Consider the following 16,424-nt stretch of genomic DNA (forward strand, 5'->3'; position numbering starts at 1 on the left):
TTAAGGGGTCTGTACCTCCTTGAATGAATAAAAGAAATACAATAAATAAATGATATGGTAATATAATGAGGAACAAAATTAGTTAATAATATTAATTTGTTTTGTATTGTTTTATTATTTAAGGAGGAAATAACTTGTATAATTTGTCACAGCGGGTTTTTTTATATTATTTTAGATTTTAGTGAATAGATAAAATTATATTTCATTTTGAATAAAATTGTATTTCATTTGTTAGTACCTTATTCAATTATTCATATTTCAGGCGGAACTAATCCCTTCTATTTGTACTAACTGTTTTTTGTGTCCAAACAGGTACATGTTATATGGCAGTATTGAAACAATGGGTTAAATGTAAATAAATATGATCTGTAAAACTAAAGCACATACAACCAATGACAAAAATGACAAATAGTTAAATACAATGAAATAATTGAATTTCCATGCAGATGCACCTGGTTTGACATTCAAAAGTAGTAGTACAAATCAAATCTTGAAGGGATTAGGTCTTCATTAAATAAAAAAAATCTAATTAGAAATACAAAAAAAATAAACCATGCACCCATCTATCCATTTTCAACACTGCTTGTCCTCACTATACTCACTTGTCCATCCAATACGACTTTCGGCGATAGGTTACGCCCTGGACTGGTCACCAGCCAATCACAGGGATAAATAATTGATTTAACATCCATCTATCCATCCATCCATCCATTTTCTGAGCCGCTTCTCCTCACTAGGGTCGCGGGCGTGCTGGAGCCTATCCCAGCTATCATCGGGCAGGAGGCGGGGTACACCCTTAACTGGTTGCCAGCCAGTCGCAGGGCACATACAAACAAACAACCATTCGCACTCACATCCACACCTACGGGCAATTTTAGAGTCTCCAATTCATTCATGTTTTTGGGATGTGGGAGGAAACCGGAGTGCCCGGAGAAAACCCACGCAGGCACGGGGAGAAAATGCAAACTCCACAGAGGCGGGGCCGGGGTTTGAACCTCGGTCCTCTGAACTGTGAGGCAGACGATCTAACCAGTCGTTCACCGTGCCGCCTAAATAAATACATATTTTATTTATTTATTCATTCATATTTTAGGGGGAACAAATACCTTCAATTTGTATCAGCCAGTTTTAACTGCTTCCTGTTTTCTTTTGTGTCAGAACAGGTGCATGTCATGACACTGAGGAAATGTGACAATTTACTTACAGTATATACTGTATATACACATACATGTATACACTTATATGTGTGTATATAAAGGATGGGTATATATTTTCAAAAACATTATAACTCCAGTTTGATTTAAAACTGTTCAGAGGCTAAAACTGAACATGTTCAATAAAGGTAATAGAATCTGTACACAATGAAAGGTATGGCAAGATCACGCTTTTCTTAATTTCGCTTTTATTTTATTTTGCAAACAAGATCTTCATTTGTAACATGTCCTAAAATGTGTGTTTTACATACACAGGTAAAATTGAGTGCATGTTGTTAATACAGTGTCGTCAAAGGAGTTTCCTCTGACAGGAAACAAAAGCCAAGAGTGCAGTCGCACACATGATGGAAAGTGTTACCAGACATGATGTGACTATTCTGTTATGACTTCCTCATAAGGGCTGAACCTCTGTAACCAAACTCAAATAGCAAAACATTTGATCTGTGGGATTGATCGTGGAAGATATTTGAATGCTAAATCAAATGTATCATCAGGAGTAGTCATTAAAATTTGGCCTACAAGCCTAGTATTGTTAAGACGAGCAGCATAAACATGTCCGGTACATCATAATTTTGTTATCTTTTACATCGTACTAATGTAGATACAGCAATAGCTCGACAGTTTCCGCTAAAAGGAAGTAAAAGCCACAAAAGTAGAGAGCAGAAAAAAAAAAAAAGAAAAAAAATGTGACACATTCCACTCAGATGTAAATGTCAACCTGTACCATCGCTGAAAGCATCCATATTCTTTTGGTCCGCGATGCTGAATAAATTGCTCTTACTTCTCTGTCTGGCAGGACCCGGCTTTTCCAAAGAACTTACAGGTAAGAACATTTGATGTTTTATTCAGTTAAGGGTGAATTGAATTAGTCTGCCGCCTGTTTGTTTCATTGTAATTTCCTTAAAGATAAAAGTTGTTTCACAATTGATGGAGATTATAATGTAAAGTTTTTATATCAGAGTAATTTAACATTTCATCTACATTGCACATTTTCCTGAACCACAAATTGTTAAGAAGGAAGGACAGCAGACATGAAACTAAATGTAATCAGTCACTTGTAATAAATTGATATATTTTACAGCAAAATCCAGTAAAATGTTCTGTCATGGGTGTATTTTCCGGTTTTTGTCTTCCCCCTGTTTCACACACACCTGCTCCTGAGAGAATCTTCACCACCTGTTCCTCGTCCACCCTAATTACCCCGTGCATTTAACCTCGTGTCTCATTCTTTCTCGTCGCCAGTTCATTGTACCTTGTCGTCGCGTTCCAGTATTCCTTGTTTCCACGTCACAGACGCATAGTAAGACTTGACCCTGTTCCGATTATCGACGTCGCCTTCTTGCCTCATGTTTTTGGATACGATTGCCTGCCTGTGTACTGACCTATACCCGTATATTAAACCTCTCTTTTTTGATACTGTCAATTTGTTTTGGAGTCGTGCATCTTTTTGGGTCCTATCCTCTGTTCCGTTCATGACAGATCTTCTATTTGGTGACAGTGGTTGTAGGTCAACTCTGACTCAACTACTGCCTATTTAATAAATTGTTTTGGATAACGGTTGGCTTTAAAGTTCTAACTTTCAAATAAAATTGTCCATAGGAAATCATGTTAAGTGAATTCATTCGTTGCAGACTCAAACTGTCATCATAAAACCTTTATCAGCGGCACAGGCAATATTTCAAGAAGCATGATAACATTCTCAACTGTCATAAGTGGAGAGAAGTTAACTGCTGTAAAATTAGACTTAAAGTAAAACCAGAGGGTGGGAAGAGGAAAGTGTTTCCAAAGCAATGTTAACTAGTGGTAATTTACCAGTATTTGTGGAATGACTGTTCTGTTATCACGTGTACCCTTCTGTGTATCACAAAAAAAAAAAAAAAAACTTGCTTTGAACTCACAGTTTTGTTTGACTTTTGTAGCAATTTCTCCTGAAAATGTTCATTGAACACCCAATCGTACCAGATTTGGGACATTCCACTTTGGAGGGTCAACTGTAATAACAAGGTTGTATTTGTCTTTGACAGATGTCGATTGTGTCGTGTTGCATCTGGAAACTGTTAAATGTACCTGGAACAGACATGGCAATCTAACAGTCAATTACACCTTCCACAGCTGGTTAGTTGAAATCAAATGATTTGAAATAAACAAAATTAATTACTCTTTCATCTAATCAAGGGTGTGCTTGAAAAACATTGCAATGCATTGTTTGAATTCATAAATAAACTCTATAACTCAGATAAGACATTGCTTTTTGGATGACTGATTCAATGGGGATTTTTCTCACACAGGTTTCATAATGAAAAGGCCAGCGCGTGTGAGATGTACCTGACAAACAACAGTATAAGAAATGGCTGCATTCAGCCCTATGGTGACATACTCAACAGGTTCACAATGTTTTACACACAACTGGTGCATGACAACAAAACTTCTCTGAAAAAGCATGATCTTAAAAACAAAGGTAGGTGTATTGTAATTGTTCCACATTGTTGTGGCAAATCTTTAATTCATTCTAAGAAGGGAGATTAATATATTGTATTTTACCTTGTGATAATATTGTTTGTTTTAAATTAGTACGCTTAACTCAACAGCACTGACAACCTCATCTTAAACAAAGTGCTGTACATAAACATAAAACAAAAAACTGTATATAAAATATTTATACAAATGTACTTTATCAACTGATAAGGCATTAGTTACCTAACCCCCTGTAGAGTTTTTTTTTTGTATTCAGCACTTTTTAGTAAAATAAAACTTATTTAATATTAATCAAATAAATGTTCAGTACCTCCAATTCAGTTTGAAAATCAACACTAACAATTATTGGAATATAGTAGAATCTTTTTCTTATCTTATTTGACAACTAGTTGGTAATGATAAAAGATTGTTATTATGTATACGGCGGCACGGGGTTCAAATCCCGGGCCCGCCTGTGTGGAGTTTGCATGTTCTCCCTGTGCCTGCGTGGGTTTTCTCCGGGCACTCCGGTTTCCTCCCACATCCCAAGAACATGCATGGTAGGTTGATTGAAGACTCTAAATTGCCCTTAGGTGTAAATGTGTGCGTGAATGTTCATATGTGTGCGTGTTTGTTTATATGTTCCCTGCGATTGGCTGGCAACCAGTTCGGGGTGTGCCCCGCCTCTCGCTCGAAGGTGGCTGGGATGGGCTCCAGCACTCCCGCGACCCCTGTGAGGATAGAGCGGTACGGAAAATGGATGGATGTTATGTATACCTGTATTATGACGTTCCAGACCTTCTTGACCTAGACCTGTAACGATATGTTACTGATTGAACCCAAAGCAGACACAGAGCATTGAAGCAGTAAAAATAAATGGTCTTTATTCTAATGAAGTACAAAGTCAGACAAAATTGGTAACATAAAGCGCTACTGTTGAGTTGATAAAATTGTCATATACAAAGTATAAATGAAAAGACTAAAAAAGTGCTACAGATGAGTAGAAAAAAATAGTATATAAAAGTATACAAGAACATACTAATTAATGAAGCACTACTAACAAGTAGGGAGAAATAGCACGGAAAAAAATACTAAAGTTGGAACAAGCAGTGACTAAACTAAGAAGAAGCAGAGCAAGGAGTATTAGGAGGAAAATGCCTGAACTTACTGGGAGAAACAAAGAGCACAGAAAACCAACAAGGAGCAGAAATCTAATATGAGTGCAAGACAGAATGCAGCACAACAAAGACAAAGAAACGATCAGGCGCCTTCCTGATGTGGCCGTAGAGCTAATGACTGGGAGCTGATGACTGGATTACATGTGCATGCCTCCTTGCTGAACTCCCTTTTGCACCACCTCAGGGAAATAAACAGCGACGAGCCAACTGAAAATACAAATAAAACAACTCAGAGTGGATGCAGGATCATTTTAAACTCTTAATTGAGGACCCCTGCTCTAGATCATACTAATAACCTATAAATTTAGAACATTTAATTTGCCTGTATTGGGAGAGTATGAATAATTTTTGTTTTTACAAATTCTTGTATAAAAATCCAAATATTGATGCTTTTATTTAATAGGCGTTATCACTATATGTTCACTTTCTTGTATAATTTCCAGCTATAGGACACCCATTCAACAAGTTAAATAATCACTTCAACCCAAATAACAAATAACATTTTGGGTTTAAATGTATGTGTCACCTGCAGTTAAATTAAATCCGCCGACCAATCTGACTGTTCAGAAAGGACCAGACTGGAATCTGTGGTTCTACTGGAATCAGATTTCGGCAAATTGTGTTGAAAATGAAGTTCGCTACAGGACCAATTACAAGAAGTGGGACGTGAGTAACCAGATGTCTACAGTGCCATTCTTGGTATATTTTCTTTGAGATTTGCATTACCGTTCCATTTGAAATACATTGGACTTTCCGCAGACATACACAGTCTATTGTGGGAAGAAAAATTACTGCATCAACTGGCCATCCAATTGTTCCCGATATGAGCTTCAGGTGAGAAGCAGATTGGATGATACGTGCGGGGGTTCTGACTGGAGTGACTGGAGTGATCCTGTGATCTGGCGATCAAACAACGGCACAGGTAAAAATGATCCATAAACCATTTTGGGGAGAGTCAATTAATCCACTTTACAAACCTCTTTTTCTCTTTATCACAGAATGTGACCAAGTCAGTGGTTCCATGTTTATGATAATTATGTACGTTTTGGCTCCTGTCATACTCATTCTGATGGTCGTGCTGTTGCTGAGTTACGAGAGGTGAGTCAGATTGTGTCTGTGCACTTCCCTCCAACAACAAGGTTCTGTATAACAAAAGGAATGGAACACACTGGGGTATAGCGACATGCCAAAAATCATAGTTCGGTACATACCTTGGTTTTAAGGTCATAGTTTGGTTTATATTGGGTACAGTACAAAATGTAAAACCAGTAGCGGGCTATGCATTTGGTACTTGTGCCTTAATAGGGACTTCATGTAGCTCTTAATACCACCATGATCACATTGCAATAATGAAAACTATCAACACAATACAAAAACGGAATATAACAGCACGCAACTGGAGCAGTTCAAAATCAATACATCACCAGAGATGCTGATTATTAAATGTATCAATATGTACAGATTGCGGCTGCTTTGAAATATGATTGGTTAAAGCAACAGTACCATCATTAATATCCAGTAGTTTAAGTTACATTGGCCACCACTATGAAGGCCCTGGGCAGATTACGGTACATGGAGAGGCTGAAATCTACAATATCCATCCATCCATTTTCTGAGCCGCTTCTCCTCACTAGGGTCGCGGGCGTGCTGGAGCCTATCCCAGCTATCATCGGGCAGGGGCGGGGTACACTTTGAACTGGTTGCCAGCCAATCGCAGGGCACATACAAACAATCAACCATTCGCACTCACAGTCAAACCTACGGGCAATTTAGAGTCTCCAATTAATGCATGTTTTTGGGATGTGGGAGGAAACCGGAGTGCCCGGAGAAAACCCACGCAGGCACGGGGAGAACATGCAAACTCCACACAGGCGGGGCCAGGGATTGAACCCCGGTCCTCAGAACTGTGAGGCAGACGCTCTAACCAGTTGTTAACCGTGCCGCCTAAATAAATATATATTTTATTTATTTATTCATTCATTCATATTTTAGGGGGAACAAATACCTTCAATTTGTCTCAGCCAGTTTTAACCGAAATCTACAGTAATTGTACAAAAAAAAAATCTAACATGCACATTGGAAGCAGTGTAACCAAGAGAAACGCTATCAAATGAAGATAATCGACTGTTGGGACTACATTGATACAATTTAATGGAACAAATATTTTAATTTAGGTTGTAAATGTAGGCCAGTACTTCTCAGGAGAGAACACCACCCATCACTATGCAAAATATAGAACTGCGTATCTTCTGTGTAAATACAGTAGGTACACAATTAATTTTAAATGAAACTGCAAAAAAATGCAAACTGCTAGCAGTACATTTTCCAATTAATAAAAGATTCTAAAATAAACAAAAAAAATGCATGTTTAATAACATTAGTTTGTCTAACTTTTAGAAAATGAACAATGCAGACAAGTGCAACAGTAACAGTTTGAACAGTTTAAATTAGGCTACAGTACAAAAACAGCAATGCTATTGCTACATTATACTGTATCTTGATCTGAAGATATTCTGATATTCACGTTTGCGTGATGTTTCAAATGAATGAACAAATTTGACGTACTGCCTAAAGCATATCGGCTGCCATGACGCCAGACGCCTATTGGCACTGTGTTTGTTTACAAGGAGTAAAATATGGTTAGAGCATGGCAGTTACACTTTCTGTCCCATACATCCTTACTACATAGTACTGAATATCGTTGATTGTTTTTTGATGTGATTACTTTCAAAATCATAATGTCCCTGACTCCCTCACATAGGTTCAGAATCATCTTCATTCGTGTGGTACCAGAGCAATCCCTGATTCCTCAAGAGAAGATTGAGGTAAGGAGCATCTCGGTAGAAGGTTCCAAGTTAAAATTCAGACCTATTTTTACGTGGAATACCATCAATAACATGGAATGAATGTTTCATTAGATGGCTTATATATATGTTTCTTGCTAAAGCCTTGGCTTGGAATCCCCAAAGGCCTTAAAGAAGGCTTCAAGGCAAGCTACCACGAGCATGCCTGTCCTGTTCGAGAGTATCGCCAGGTGTCCCAGTGACCACTCTGAAAGCCAGAGCTCCAGCAGTTCGACCTCCTCCCGCAACACAAACCATACAGGCCACTCCATCTCCATCCCAAGAGGCAAACTTGGAGGAGTGGGAAACTCCCTGTTCCTCTTAGACCTCCACTCCTGCCTAATCTTGAGGAGCAGCATCTTTCTGTTCAGGAGCTGAGTTTTCATCACCATCTTTTGGGGTTAGGGTTTCACCACGCCCGATTGGAAGTGCCTCATCAGTTTGGTCAGTAAAACGTGTATCAAACAAAATATTAGGTTCAGATCAGTATAAAACAGAAGTAAAATCGCTAACCATATACAGACACCGCTTGCTTGTGTCTGTCAGTAAAAGCATTTATCTCCTGTTATTTTGCTATTGACAGACTGGAAGTAACTATACCTTGCAACTGGACAACCTATATGTATCACTTTAGATTTTCAACCGTCTTAATAAAATGTACATTAAATCTCACAAAATGTGCTATTGTTTTTCTGATGGTATATGAGCAAAATATCAATATCAGTATATTCAGAGGGGTCCCCGTTCTTACAATGTTCCTTTGACGTTCATATGGCGGCGCCGTAACCCAAATTTGTAGATTAGTCAGAATGCGGCGTAGTCTATCATTAACCTACACTAACACAGTGATAAAGGCAAAATTACAGTACATATTTGTATGAGAAACACTTCGAGGCCATAAATATAAAACAATCAGAAGAAAAACAATAAGTCTGGCGGTCACTGAGCGTGCCTTCTTGTGCCGCTTGAGGACGTATTCTTATACCGCTGTGTATATTGAAGACCTCTCGTAACCTCAGAATTTCCTTGGTTGACCACCATCAGGGTGTACCCCGCCTCCTTCCCGATGACAGCTGGGATAGGCTCCAGCACGCCCGCGACCCTAGTGAGGAGAAGCGGCTCAGAAAATGGATGGATGGACACTACAAAGACAAGATATTTAATGTTCAAACTGATAAACGTGATTGTTTTTAGCAAATAATCATTAACTTAGAATTTTAATTTTTTAATTATGTTTAACACAACGTCCCAACTTCATTGGAATTTGGGTTGTATTACGTTGAGTTATTGGGGTAATATTGCTGGCAAAATAATAATAATACGCTGTGATTCCTTAATTACGGAGCATAAGTCATTGATACGTTTTTTGTTTGTTTGTTTGTTTTTACAACTGGTCATTAACAACAACCTTATGAGCTTGCATTTAACTTGTACTAAGGAGTATTAAAGCCTCGCTGAAAAGAAGAAAAACTACTACTAAACTGTATATTTTGTTATCTATTTTCTTTCCTTTTTTTCTAGAAATATTACGACTCTAATGTTGAAAATCTACAACATTTTATCTCAAATATTCAAATTCATTCTCGTAATATAAAGACTTTTCCCCCTGGAAAATATACCGATACGCCGTTACTCTAGTAATTGTTAATCTGGGGGGATTTTTTTATTTTTTATTTTTTTAACCTTTTATAGCTGTGACCATTCGGGTCCAGGTCCAGTCCAATTCTCTTCATTGAGGGAGTCCAGGGTGTCCCGCGCAGCACGGAACTAATCCAACACATTTTCCTGATTCAAGAAGGGTGGGGCGCAGGGCGGCTGGCCCGGGCTCGAGGAGACTCTCAAGTCCGCTAGTTCCTTAGCTGAACCCGTCAGCTACCGCAGTTAATTAATGTCTCCGCGTGATATTTGCACATTTTCGGCGCATCCACTTTTGATTCTTTTCAGTCTGACGCTTTTTCGAGCGTGAGAAAAACACTTGCAGCCCGACAAAATGACAGATCCTTCGGTTGCTGACACTCGCCGGCTGAATTCCAAGCCTCAGGACCTGACGGACGCATACGGTCCTCCCAGCAATTTTCTGGAGATAGACGTTTACGATCCACAGATTGTTGGAGTCGGGCGGCACCGATACACAACTTATGCAGTTCGGATGCGGGTAGGTGTTCGATAAAACGGCCGAAAACCACTTTAGCCTATGTGCTAACGTCACCGACTGGGGTTATCCGTGCTGTGACGTTGTAATGGGTCGAGAGCAAAACTCAAGGGCCGGAGATTGTTCGCGGCCTAGTTTGTAGTTGAGGCGAAGGAATGTGCTGTTGTCGTATGAAAAGTGTATTAAAGTGAAATTTAAAGTACACTTTCTGAAACGACTATATTGACCTAAGCCATGACAAGAAGAGCCTTAAGCAGCATTTGAATTATAGAAACTAATTCCAACGGTAGGAAAATGCGTCTAATAGCAAACACTGCTACTCTATGCTAACAGTTTCAGCTAACACTGTGAAACACCGACAAATTAACATGGATTTATAACAGTCAACTTTTATTAGTACGTTGCATAACTAACTGTAATGTGGAAATATTCAAGTACATAAACTATCCCATTTACGCTGCATTACTTAAGCAAAGCATGCTAATAAAGTTTAGCTTGTTTGGCTGTCATAGCAATTGACGGCGATGACTTCAGCTAACTAAAAGCAGCAACACTTGATTTATATATGGACACTGTTATTTAGTCAATTATTTTATTTACACTGTTACTTGGTCAAGTATTTCAAGGTGTTCCTGATTAGTTATATGGCCTTCTCCAAGTAGAGTTTCAACATCAACCGAATTAATGCTGTTCAACGAATAGGAAGCAATTTTTGCTGCCCTTGCGTTGTAGAATATTTACTAGGTCACATGTCTCCTTGCAAGTCACTGACTGTTCTGTTCTGTCCTTCATCGTATGCAGACCAACCTTCCCATTTTCAAACTAAAGGACTCCTGCGTGACAAGACGATATAGTGACTTTGAGTGGTTAAAAAATGAGTTGGAGAGAGACAGCAAGGTGAGTTGAGTGTAATGAATCTCACCTCATATGCATTTGCAGTTTACATATTTTTTTAAAAATAAATTTTTCCGAATTTTCCGTTAGATTGTAGTACCTCCTCTCCCGGGTAAAGCCCTGACGAGACAGTTGCCGTTCCGCAGCGACGAAGGGCTTTTCGAGGAGTCGTTCATTGAGGAGCGGCGGTTGGGTTTGGAGCAGTTCATCAACAGGTCAATAAATTAGTCTATTCCTGCACTCAATGTAGTTCTCGAACAAATGTTAACAGTGGTACCCTGAAATTAAAAGGGCCCAAAAGTTGTAGAACTCTAGCTGAAAAAGTCACACAAAGACTAGTAGTTCCATCCTCTGTCATGCGTGACATCACTTTAAGCGGGCTACACACGTACCGCTTTTTAAAATGTGAGTGAAGCCACGTGAGGAGGAAATAAATAGACATGTCTGTGCCTATTGCTTTTATACTGTCTGTTGTTCTCCAGCTACACAACTTTTATTACACCCGTATTTGTTGTTTAAAGAGTGTATTATTGTTACAGTAGTTAACTTATTTTTGCACTTCACTGCAGAGTTCAAATGTTACTTAAAAACATTGCCAGCGCAGTTACAGCTTTTTACGATGGCAACAGTTTGAGCCAAGAACAGACAAATTCTGTTTACTTTTGCTTCATCATATTATTCATTCACTGTTATATGAACGGTTGTCTTATTTTTATAATTGTGTGACCATGTATTTAATTAAACCCTAATTTCTTAGTAATGTTAAGAGGGTCTTCAAAGTGTGTTGTAAAATATTAATATTACAGGATAACGGTTAGCAGGTTAACAGCCAGGCGCTAACCTGAACTCACAACAGCCAAATCGCCATTCTTATTTGCTGTCTCTCACATCACTCACAAGGCCAGGCCCCACCCACTTTGTGAAGCCACACACACTCAGTTACAGATAGTAAAGTGTAGAATGTAAGGGTAGCGGCCTTGAGTGGACAATAATGATACTTGCACCTCACTCGCACATTTCCATACTTCATCCATTTTCTGCACATTTCGTTGTTTAATAATGCAAAATCGAATTTAAACAATTACTCGATTAATCAATGTCCAACCTTTTAAGATTCCATTGTATCCAGAAGCATATCACATAGGTCCATATATATTATACTGTAATATGGTCATGCTATATTAAATGTTTGTGCAAAGCCAATAACAAAGTTGTTGTTAAATTTAAGCAAAATTTTTGCATGCTGTGCGTATGTTTCTCTAGAATTGCAGGTCACCCTTTGGCCCAGAATGAGCGCTGTCTGCATATGTTCCTGCAGGAGGCAGAGATTGACCGGAACTACATTCCCGGAAAAGTACGACACTAGGCTTACCAAGGGGTTTGGCGGCGGGAGGTGGGGCTTTAATTACTTTCCTCTGGGATGTACAATGGACTTCTTCTCTCACATTATCAAGTCAAAACGTACTCGATTTTGGAGCATGTTCTTCCACTGTGCATCTGTGTGACTCTTGCGTGCGCTTTTGTTTTATAACAACCAGCTGACAGTAGTTTGTCATTGTACAGTAAGCTTATGGCTTTTATTACAAAATACCACATGCTACATGCACTCTTTTCCCTTGTCAGATAATCATGATTGTACTATACTGTGAATAAACTAGATTAATGATGAAGTGTGTCATGCTATTTCTGATCCTGTTTTGTTCTCTTTTTGTTTTGTTTTTAGGTGTGAGTGAAGTAAGTTTGATATATTTATAATTCTCAAATTATTCAGCTGCATGAGCTTTTTAAAGGCTAAAAGCGATAGTTCACAAATGGGAAACACAAATTATAGCTTGTAAATATGCTGCACATTGTCACTGGTTTTTGCAATTGATAACCAGTTAGAAAAAAGGAAAACACTGCAAATGGAAGAGCAATCTGCAAGCATTACAGAGGACTTGCAATACTATTGTTTGAACTTATGTGAACTATTGTTAAGTGTTGGCGTCATATTGTACGTCATTAACAGAAATCTCTCCTAACCAATTTTGACAAACTTAACTGCACTAATAATTGCCAGCTGCATGCCAAACCTGCACGCTTATATTTTACAGTAGATGTTTCATCATGCTAATGATAACCCATGCTTTTGATGATGGAGAAATATTGAAACATGCTGCATTTGTATTTAACAATGAGCAAAGTCATCAGTCTCCTTGTTTAAACACTATAGCAATAAAATGATTTTCTATGGCGTATGTCATTCATGAGGTGTCATTACACCACTGGAGCGTTCATTAGTATCACATTTATTGGCAACACTAGCACTACTGCATGATGTGACTTTGATTCCTTAATTTTCCCTAATAGAAAGTCTACAGTGGAACTTTCACTACTCCAAAAGTGGGTACAATGCAGAGTTAAAGTATCCAAGCACTGTGAGCATCTGAAGGATGAACTCCACGAGTGTTTTGCTTCTTTGACTTTTTTGTGGGGCGACTACACAAGGCTACCAACGATGGCAAAGAAGGAATGTGTAATGTTTCAGTAGAATATTATTCTTCCATTTAATTGATAAAACTTTCCAAGCAACTGCAATTCTAATTAGCTTCTAGTTGGAAGCAAAGTGGCAAGTGGAAAAGACCAGCAAACTAAAGCTTGACAACAACACTTCCCTCTCTTTTCATAGGATGAATAGTTTTTCTGTTTTAACGTTATTATACTATAAGTTGTCTTCACGCTTGTATGAGTTTTTTTTGTTTGTTTTTTAAAAATATAGCAAGGAAGTAATTCACTGTACATTATTTCTTATGTCAACATTTTGGGGGCCGTTAAAACAACTTGGAAGTCAACCCACAAACTGCTTTTGACTTTGGAGGTTCCACTGTCTAACTTAGCATGTTTTCACACTTCTATTACAGCGATTTTAATAATTAACGGAATTCACTGGCTACTTAGACGTAAATTACTGTCAGCGCATTCAGAGAGGTCAACATTTCATCTCGAGTCATCGCTTACATTTCACCATATTTTGTGGGTTAATGATAGACTTGTGCAAGCCTTTCCAATCAGTGTGCAACTTAAATTCAAATGTTCAGCTACCGTCTTTTATGTTTTTATTTTTTGTACCTCGGAGACTTAAAAATTACGCTAAATGGTTGCCAACTAAAGATGATGGTGATTAGTTGTTTGACACTGTCATGTGGTTACCAAATGTGATTACAATCAATTAACATTTTGTTCAACCTTTAACATTGGCAATCAAAAGAGTTTTTACATTTAAATAGAGCTCTAACAGTATGTTTTAATAACAGTCAATGCATTGTGTTTAAAAAGTCGAAACTAAAGGCTTAATTTACACTGCAAGGTTCAAGTGACACAATTCTGAACTCATGTTAGAGTAAGTAGAAATTTTTTTTAATCTGATATCAGATCGGAGTCAGGCCTCTTCCAAATGTGGATGATGTTTCATATGGTGCCAATGTGAATGCCACCTAAATGCATAGATGACTTAATTAAATAGAATTAAAAAATTTTGTCACACTGCATCAATTGAATGGCCACTGTGCTGCTCCTTTTGGTGTGCCCGTCTTGGCCACCTAGGGGCAGTATAATACAGACAGATGGATGTACTGTTTATTGAGCTTTCTCTGCAACTAACGATTATTTTACTAATCAATTCATCCAATGATTATTTTTGGGATTAATCAATTGGAATGAAAAATCCAATTTCATCCCTTTGTTAAAACAGACCATTATTTCAAATTGACAGTGCAGATAATGCGCAAACAGAAATTGATTATGATTCAGTTACTTGTTTGGTCCGTAATGTCAGAAAATAGGCAAAAATGTTGATCATCGTTTTCCAAAGTAAAATCAGATGTTTGCAAATGTCTTATTTTGATTAAACACAAAGGTTTGCTTTCATGGAGGACTACAGAAATCTGAAATTTTTAACTTTGAGAGGCTGAAATCCAAGGATTTGGACAATTTCAAGTTAAACTAGGTCCGGAAACGATTAATCGATTGTCAAAATAGTTGTCGATTAATTGTTGCACCTCTAGTCTCAACTCTTTTCTCAGCTCATCAGTGTAGCACTAATATTAGTCATTCTATGCTGAAGATACAGAATATATGACTGAGTACTGTTATATCTTATGTCTCCATGTGTTGCTGCACCGTTTGTCTTTAATCCATTGCTTAAAGGGTTAAAACACCGCAACATAGAGGCTGGTAAGCGTTAGCATTAAGCTACTGGACTGAAAGGGGAAGCTATGCGGTTGTTTTAAATACGCACAATGTAATTCTTTGTTTAATGTTTAGTTTGACATTAAACTTCATGCGGGAGTGTCAATAAACAGTTTGAAGTCCCTTTTCTGTAGAATTGTTCACTAATTGTTTCTGCCAAACATCTGTCTGTTGTGAAGTGAGTTGAGTTCTTTGCAATCATGCAAACCTCTGTCTCTCGTATCTATAAAAAAAATGGTAAGGCGAGTCGCTCAAGGCACTACTGTTTAGGCTTTAAATCAGAACTGGGCACTTGGACCTGCAGTGTCAATCCAGCCTAAAGCACTTCTTTTGTATGACTTATGTTGTGTCTTCTCTCTCCACTGCCAAAACAGACGCCTGCACCTGCCCCATTCATTTCTACACCTTGTCAGTTTCAAGCCGGTGGAGGAAACAACACAATTATTTCTCCCATGTATAAATCATTTGTTGTCTGTTTGTTATTCCTCTTACATGTATGTGCATTATTGGCGGTGAATGAGAATGTCTGTCCCCCCGTCTGTTGATTATTTTCCTCCTCAAAGTCCGTCAGACAAACGTTGGACAAGTTTGCTTACTGTTGGCTTTTGGTTGCTAGAATGTGATGACAACGATAACCTCTCAAAGTGAAGCAACATGTAGCATCGTAAAGAAAACGCTGACTTCTGTTCTCTTCAGTCTGCATTTGCTTTTGGACAGGATCGTTCATAGTTATGTCATCATTACACCTCCAACTAAGTTGTCACATCAGCAGCTAATGCAAATGTTATGTTAAGCAAGCAAATATGAACACATTCTCATAGTTGGAAATAATCCGGATCTCAAGTAAGGACTCTCTGCTTATTTTCCTCCTTTTTTAAAGTTCCATAAAGATGATTGTGAAGTGTATCAATACTGTACATGTTATCATTCCAGTTCCACTCTCAGTACTGAGGAATTTCGCTGATATTTTTCTGTTCAACTATTAAATTTCCTGCTGCCCGCTGTGTCACGTCTATGGATCCTTTCGGTCTGGAGAGGGAAAATAAGTCAGTGAATCCCGCAAAGCTCCACTTTGAGTTGGAAATGTGTCGTAGGAGCCGCGTGATGAGAGGCCCCACGCTGGCGGATGACCTAGTTCGTTCAATGGGAACCACTGAAATGGAACATCCACCCAGAAAGTCTTATTTTACTTAGGTTAATTACATGTGTCGTCATAGTTTGTGTGACATTTCAATGTAAAAAAGAAAACTCAGCGTTCATATTGGTAACAGCAATAAATTTAAGAATGTCACCTAAACCTCTCCCAATATTAAATACAGCGGTACCTCGACCCATGAATTTAATTCACTCCGTGACCACGCTCGAAAAGCAAATCCCTCGTATCTCAAACCTTCCGCATTGAAATGAGTAGAAATGCCATTAATCTGTTTCAGCCCCCAAAAACACCAACATAAAACGGTTT

At 38.3% G+C, this 16,424-nt stretch overlaps 2 protein-coding genes across 3 annotated transcripts; both read left to right on the forward strand.

Moving 5' to 3' along the window:
• The first annotated feature begins 1,603 nt into the window (after positions 1 to 1,603).
• LOC133415628 (cytokine receptor common subunit gamma-like) lies at positions 1,604 to 8,368 on the forward strand. Its single transcript, XM_061701817.1, is given in 9 exon segments — positions 1,604 to 2,037; positions 3,239 to 3,329; positions 3,503 to 3,672; positions 5,379 to 5,512; positions 5,606 to 5,768; positions 5,845 to 5,944; positions 7,608 to 7,671; positions 7,794 to 7,889; positions 7,891 to 8,368. Coding segments are annotated over 9 exon segments (1,059 nt in total). The 5' UTR covers positions 1,604 to 1,973; the 3' UTR covers positions 8,068 to 8,368.
• Positions 8,369 to 9,457: 1,089 nt separating this feature from the next.
• On the forward strand, positions 9,458 to 15,966 carry snx12 (sorting nexin 12). Of its 2 annotated transcripts, none has more exons than XM_061702974.1 (5): positions 9,458 to 9,844; positions 10,643 to 10,738; positions 10,826 to 10,950; positions 11,999 to 12,128; positions 15,337 to 15,966. In XM_061702974.1, the coding sequence occupies exons 1-4, from the start codon at positions 9,680 to 9,682 to the stop codon at positions 12,099 to 12,101; spliced, it is 489 nt and encodes a 162-aa protein (XP_061558958.1). In that variant the 5' UTR covers positions 9,458 to 9,679; the 3' UTR covers positions 12,102 to 12,128; positions 15,337 to 15,966. The 2 variants fall into 2 exon arrangements, with proteins under 2 accessions (XP_061558958.1, XP_061558959.1); XM_061702975.1 differs by having other exon boundaries at positions 11,999 to 12,089; positions 12,459 to 15,966.
• Positions 15,967 to 16,424: the final 458 nt, after the last annotated feature.

The sequence above is a fragment of the Phycodurus eques genome, chromosome 17 (genome assembly GCF_024500275.1).
Source record: "Phycodurus eques isolate BA_2022a chromosome 17, UOR_Pequ_1.1, whole genome shotgun sequence".
NCBI classification, from domain to species: Eukaryota; Metazoa; Chordata; class Actinopteri; order Syngnathiformes; family Syngnathidae; genus Phycodurus; species Phycodurus eques.

Excerpts from the sequence above, each read along its gene's own strand:
- snx12 (XM_061702974.1), top strand. The coding sequence starts at position 9,680 with ATGACAGATCCTTCGGTTGCTGACACTCGCCGGCTGAATTCCAAGCCT. Across the intron at positions 10,739-10,825 it reads AGTTGGAGAGAGACAGCAAG|ATTGTAGTACCTCCTCTCCC; the intron begins GTGAGTTGAGTG and ends ATTTTCCGTTAG. Across the intron at positions 10,951-11,998 it reads TTGGAGCAGTTCATCAACAG|AATTGCAGGTCACCCTTTGG; the intron begins GTCAATAAATTA and ends ATGTTTCTCTAG.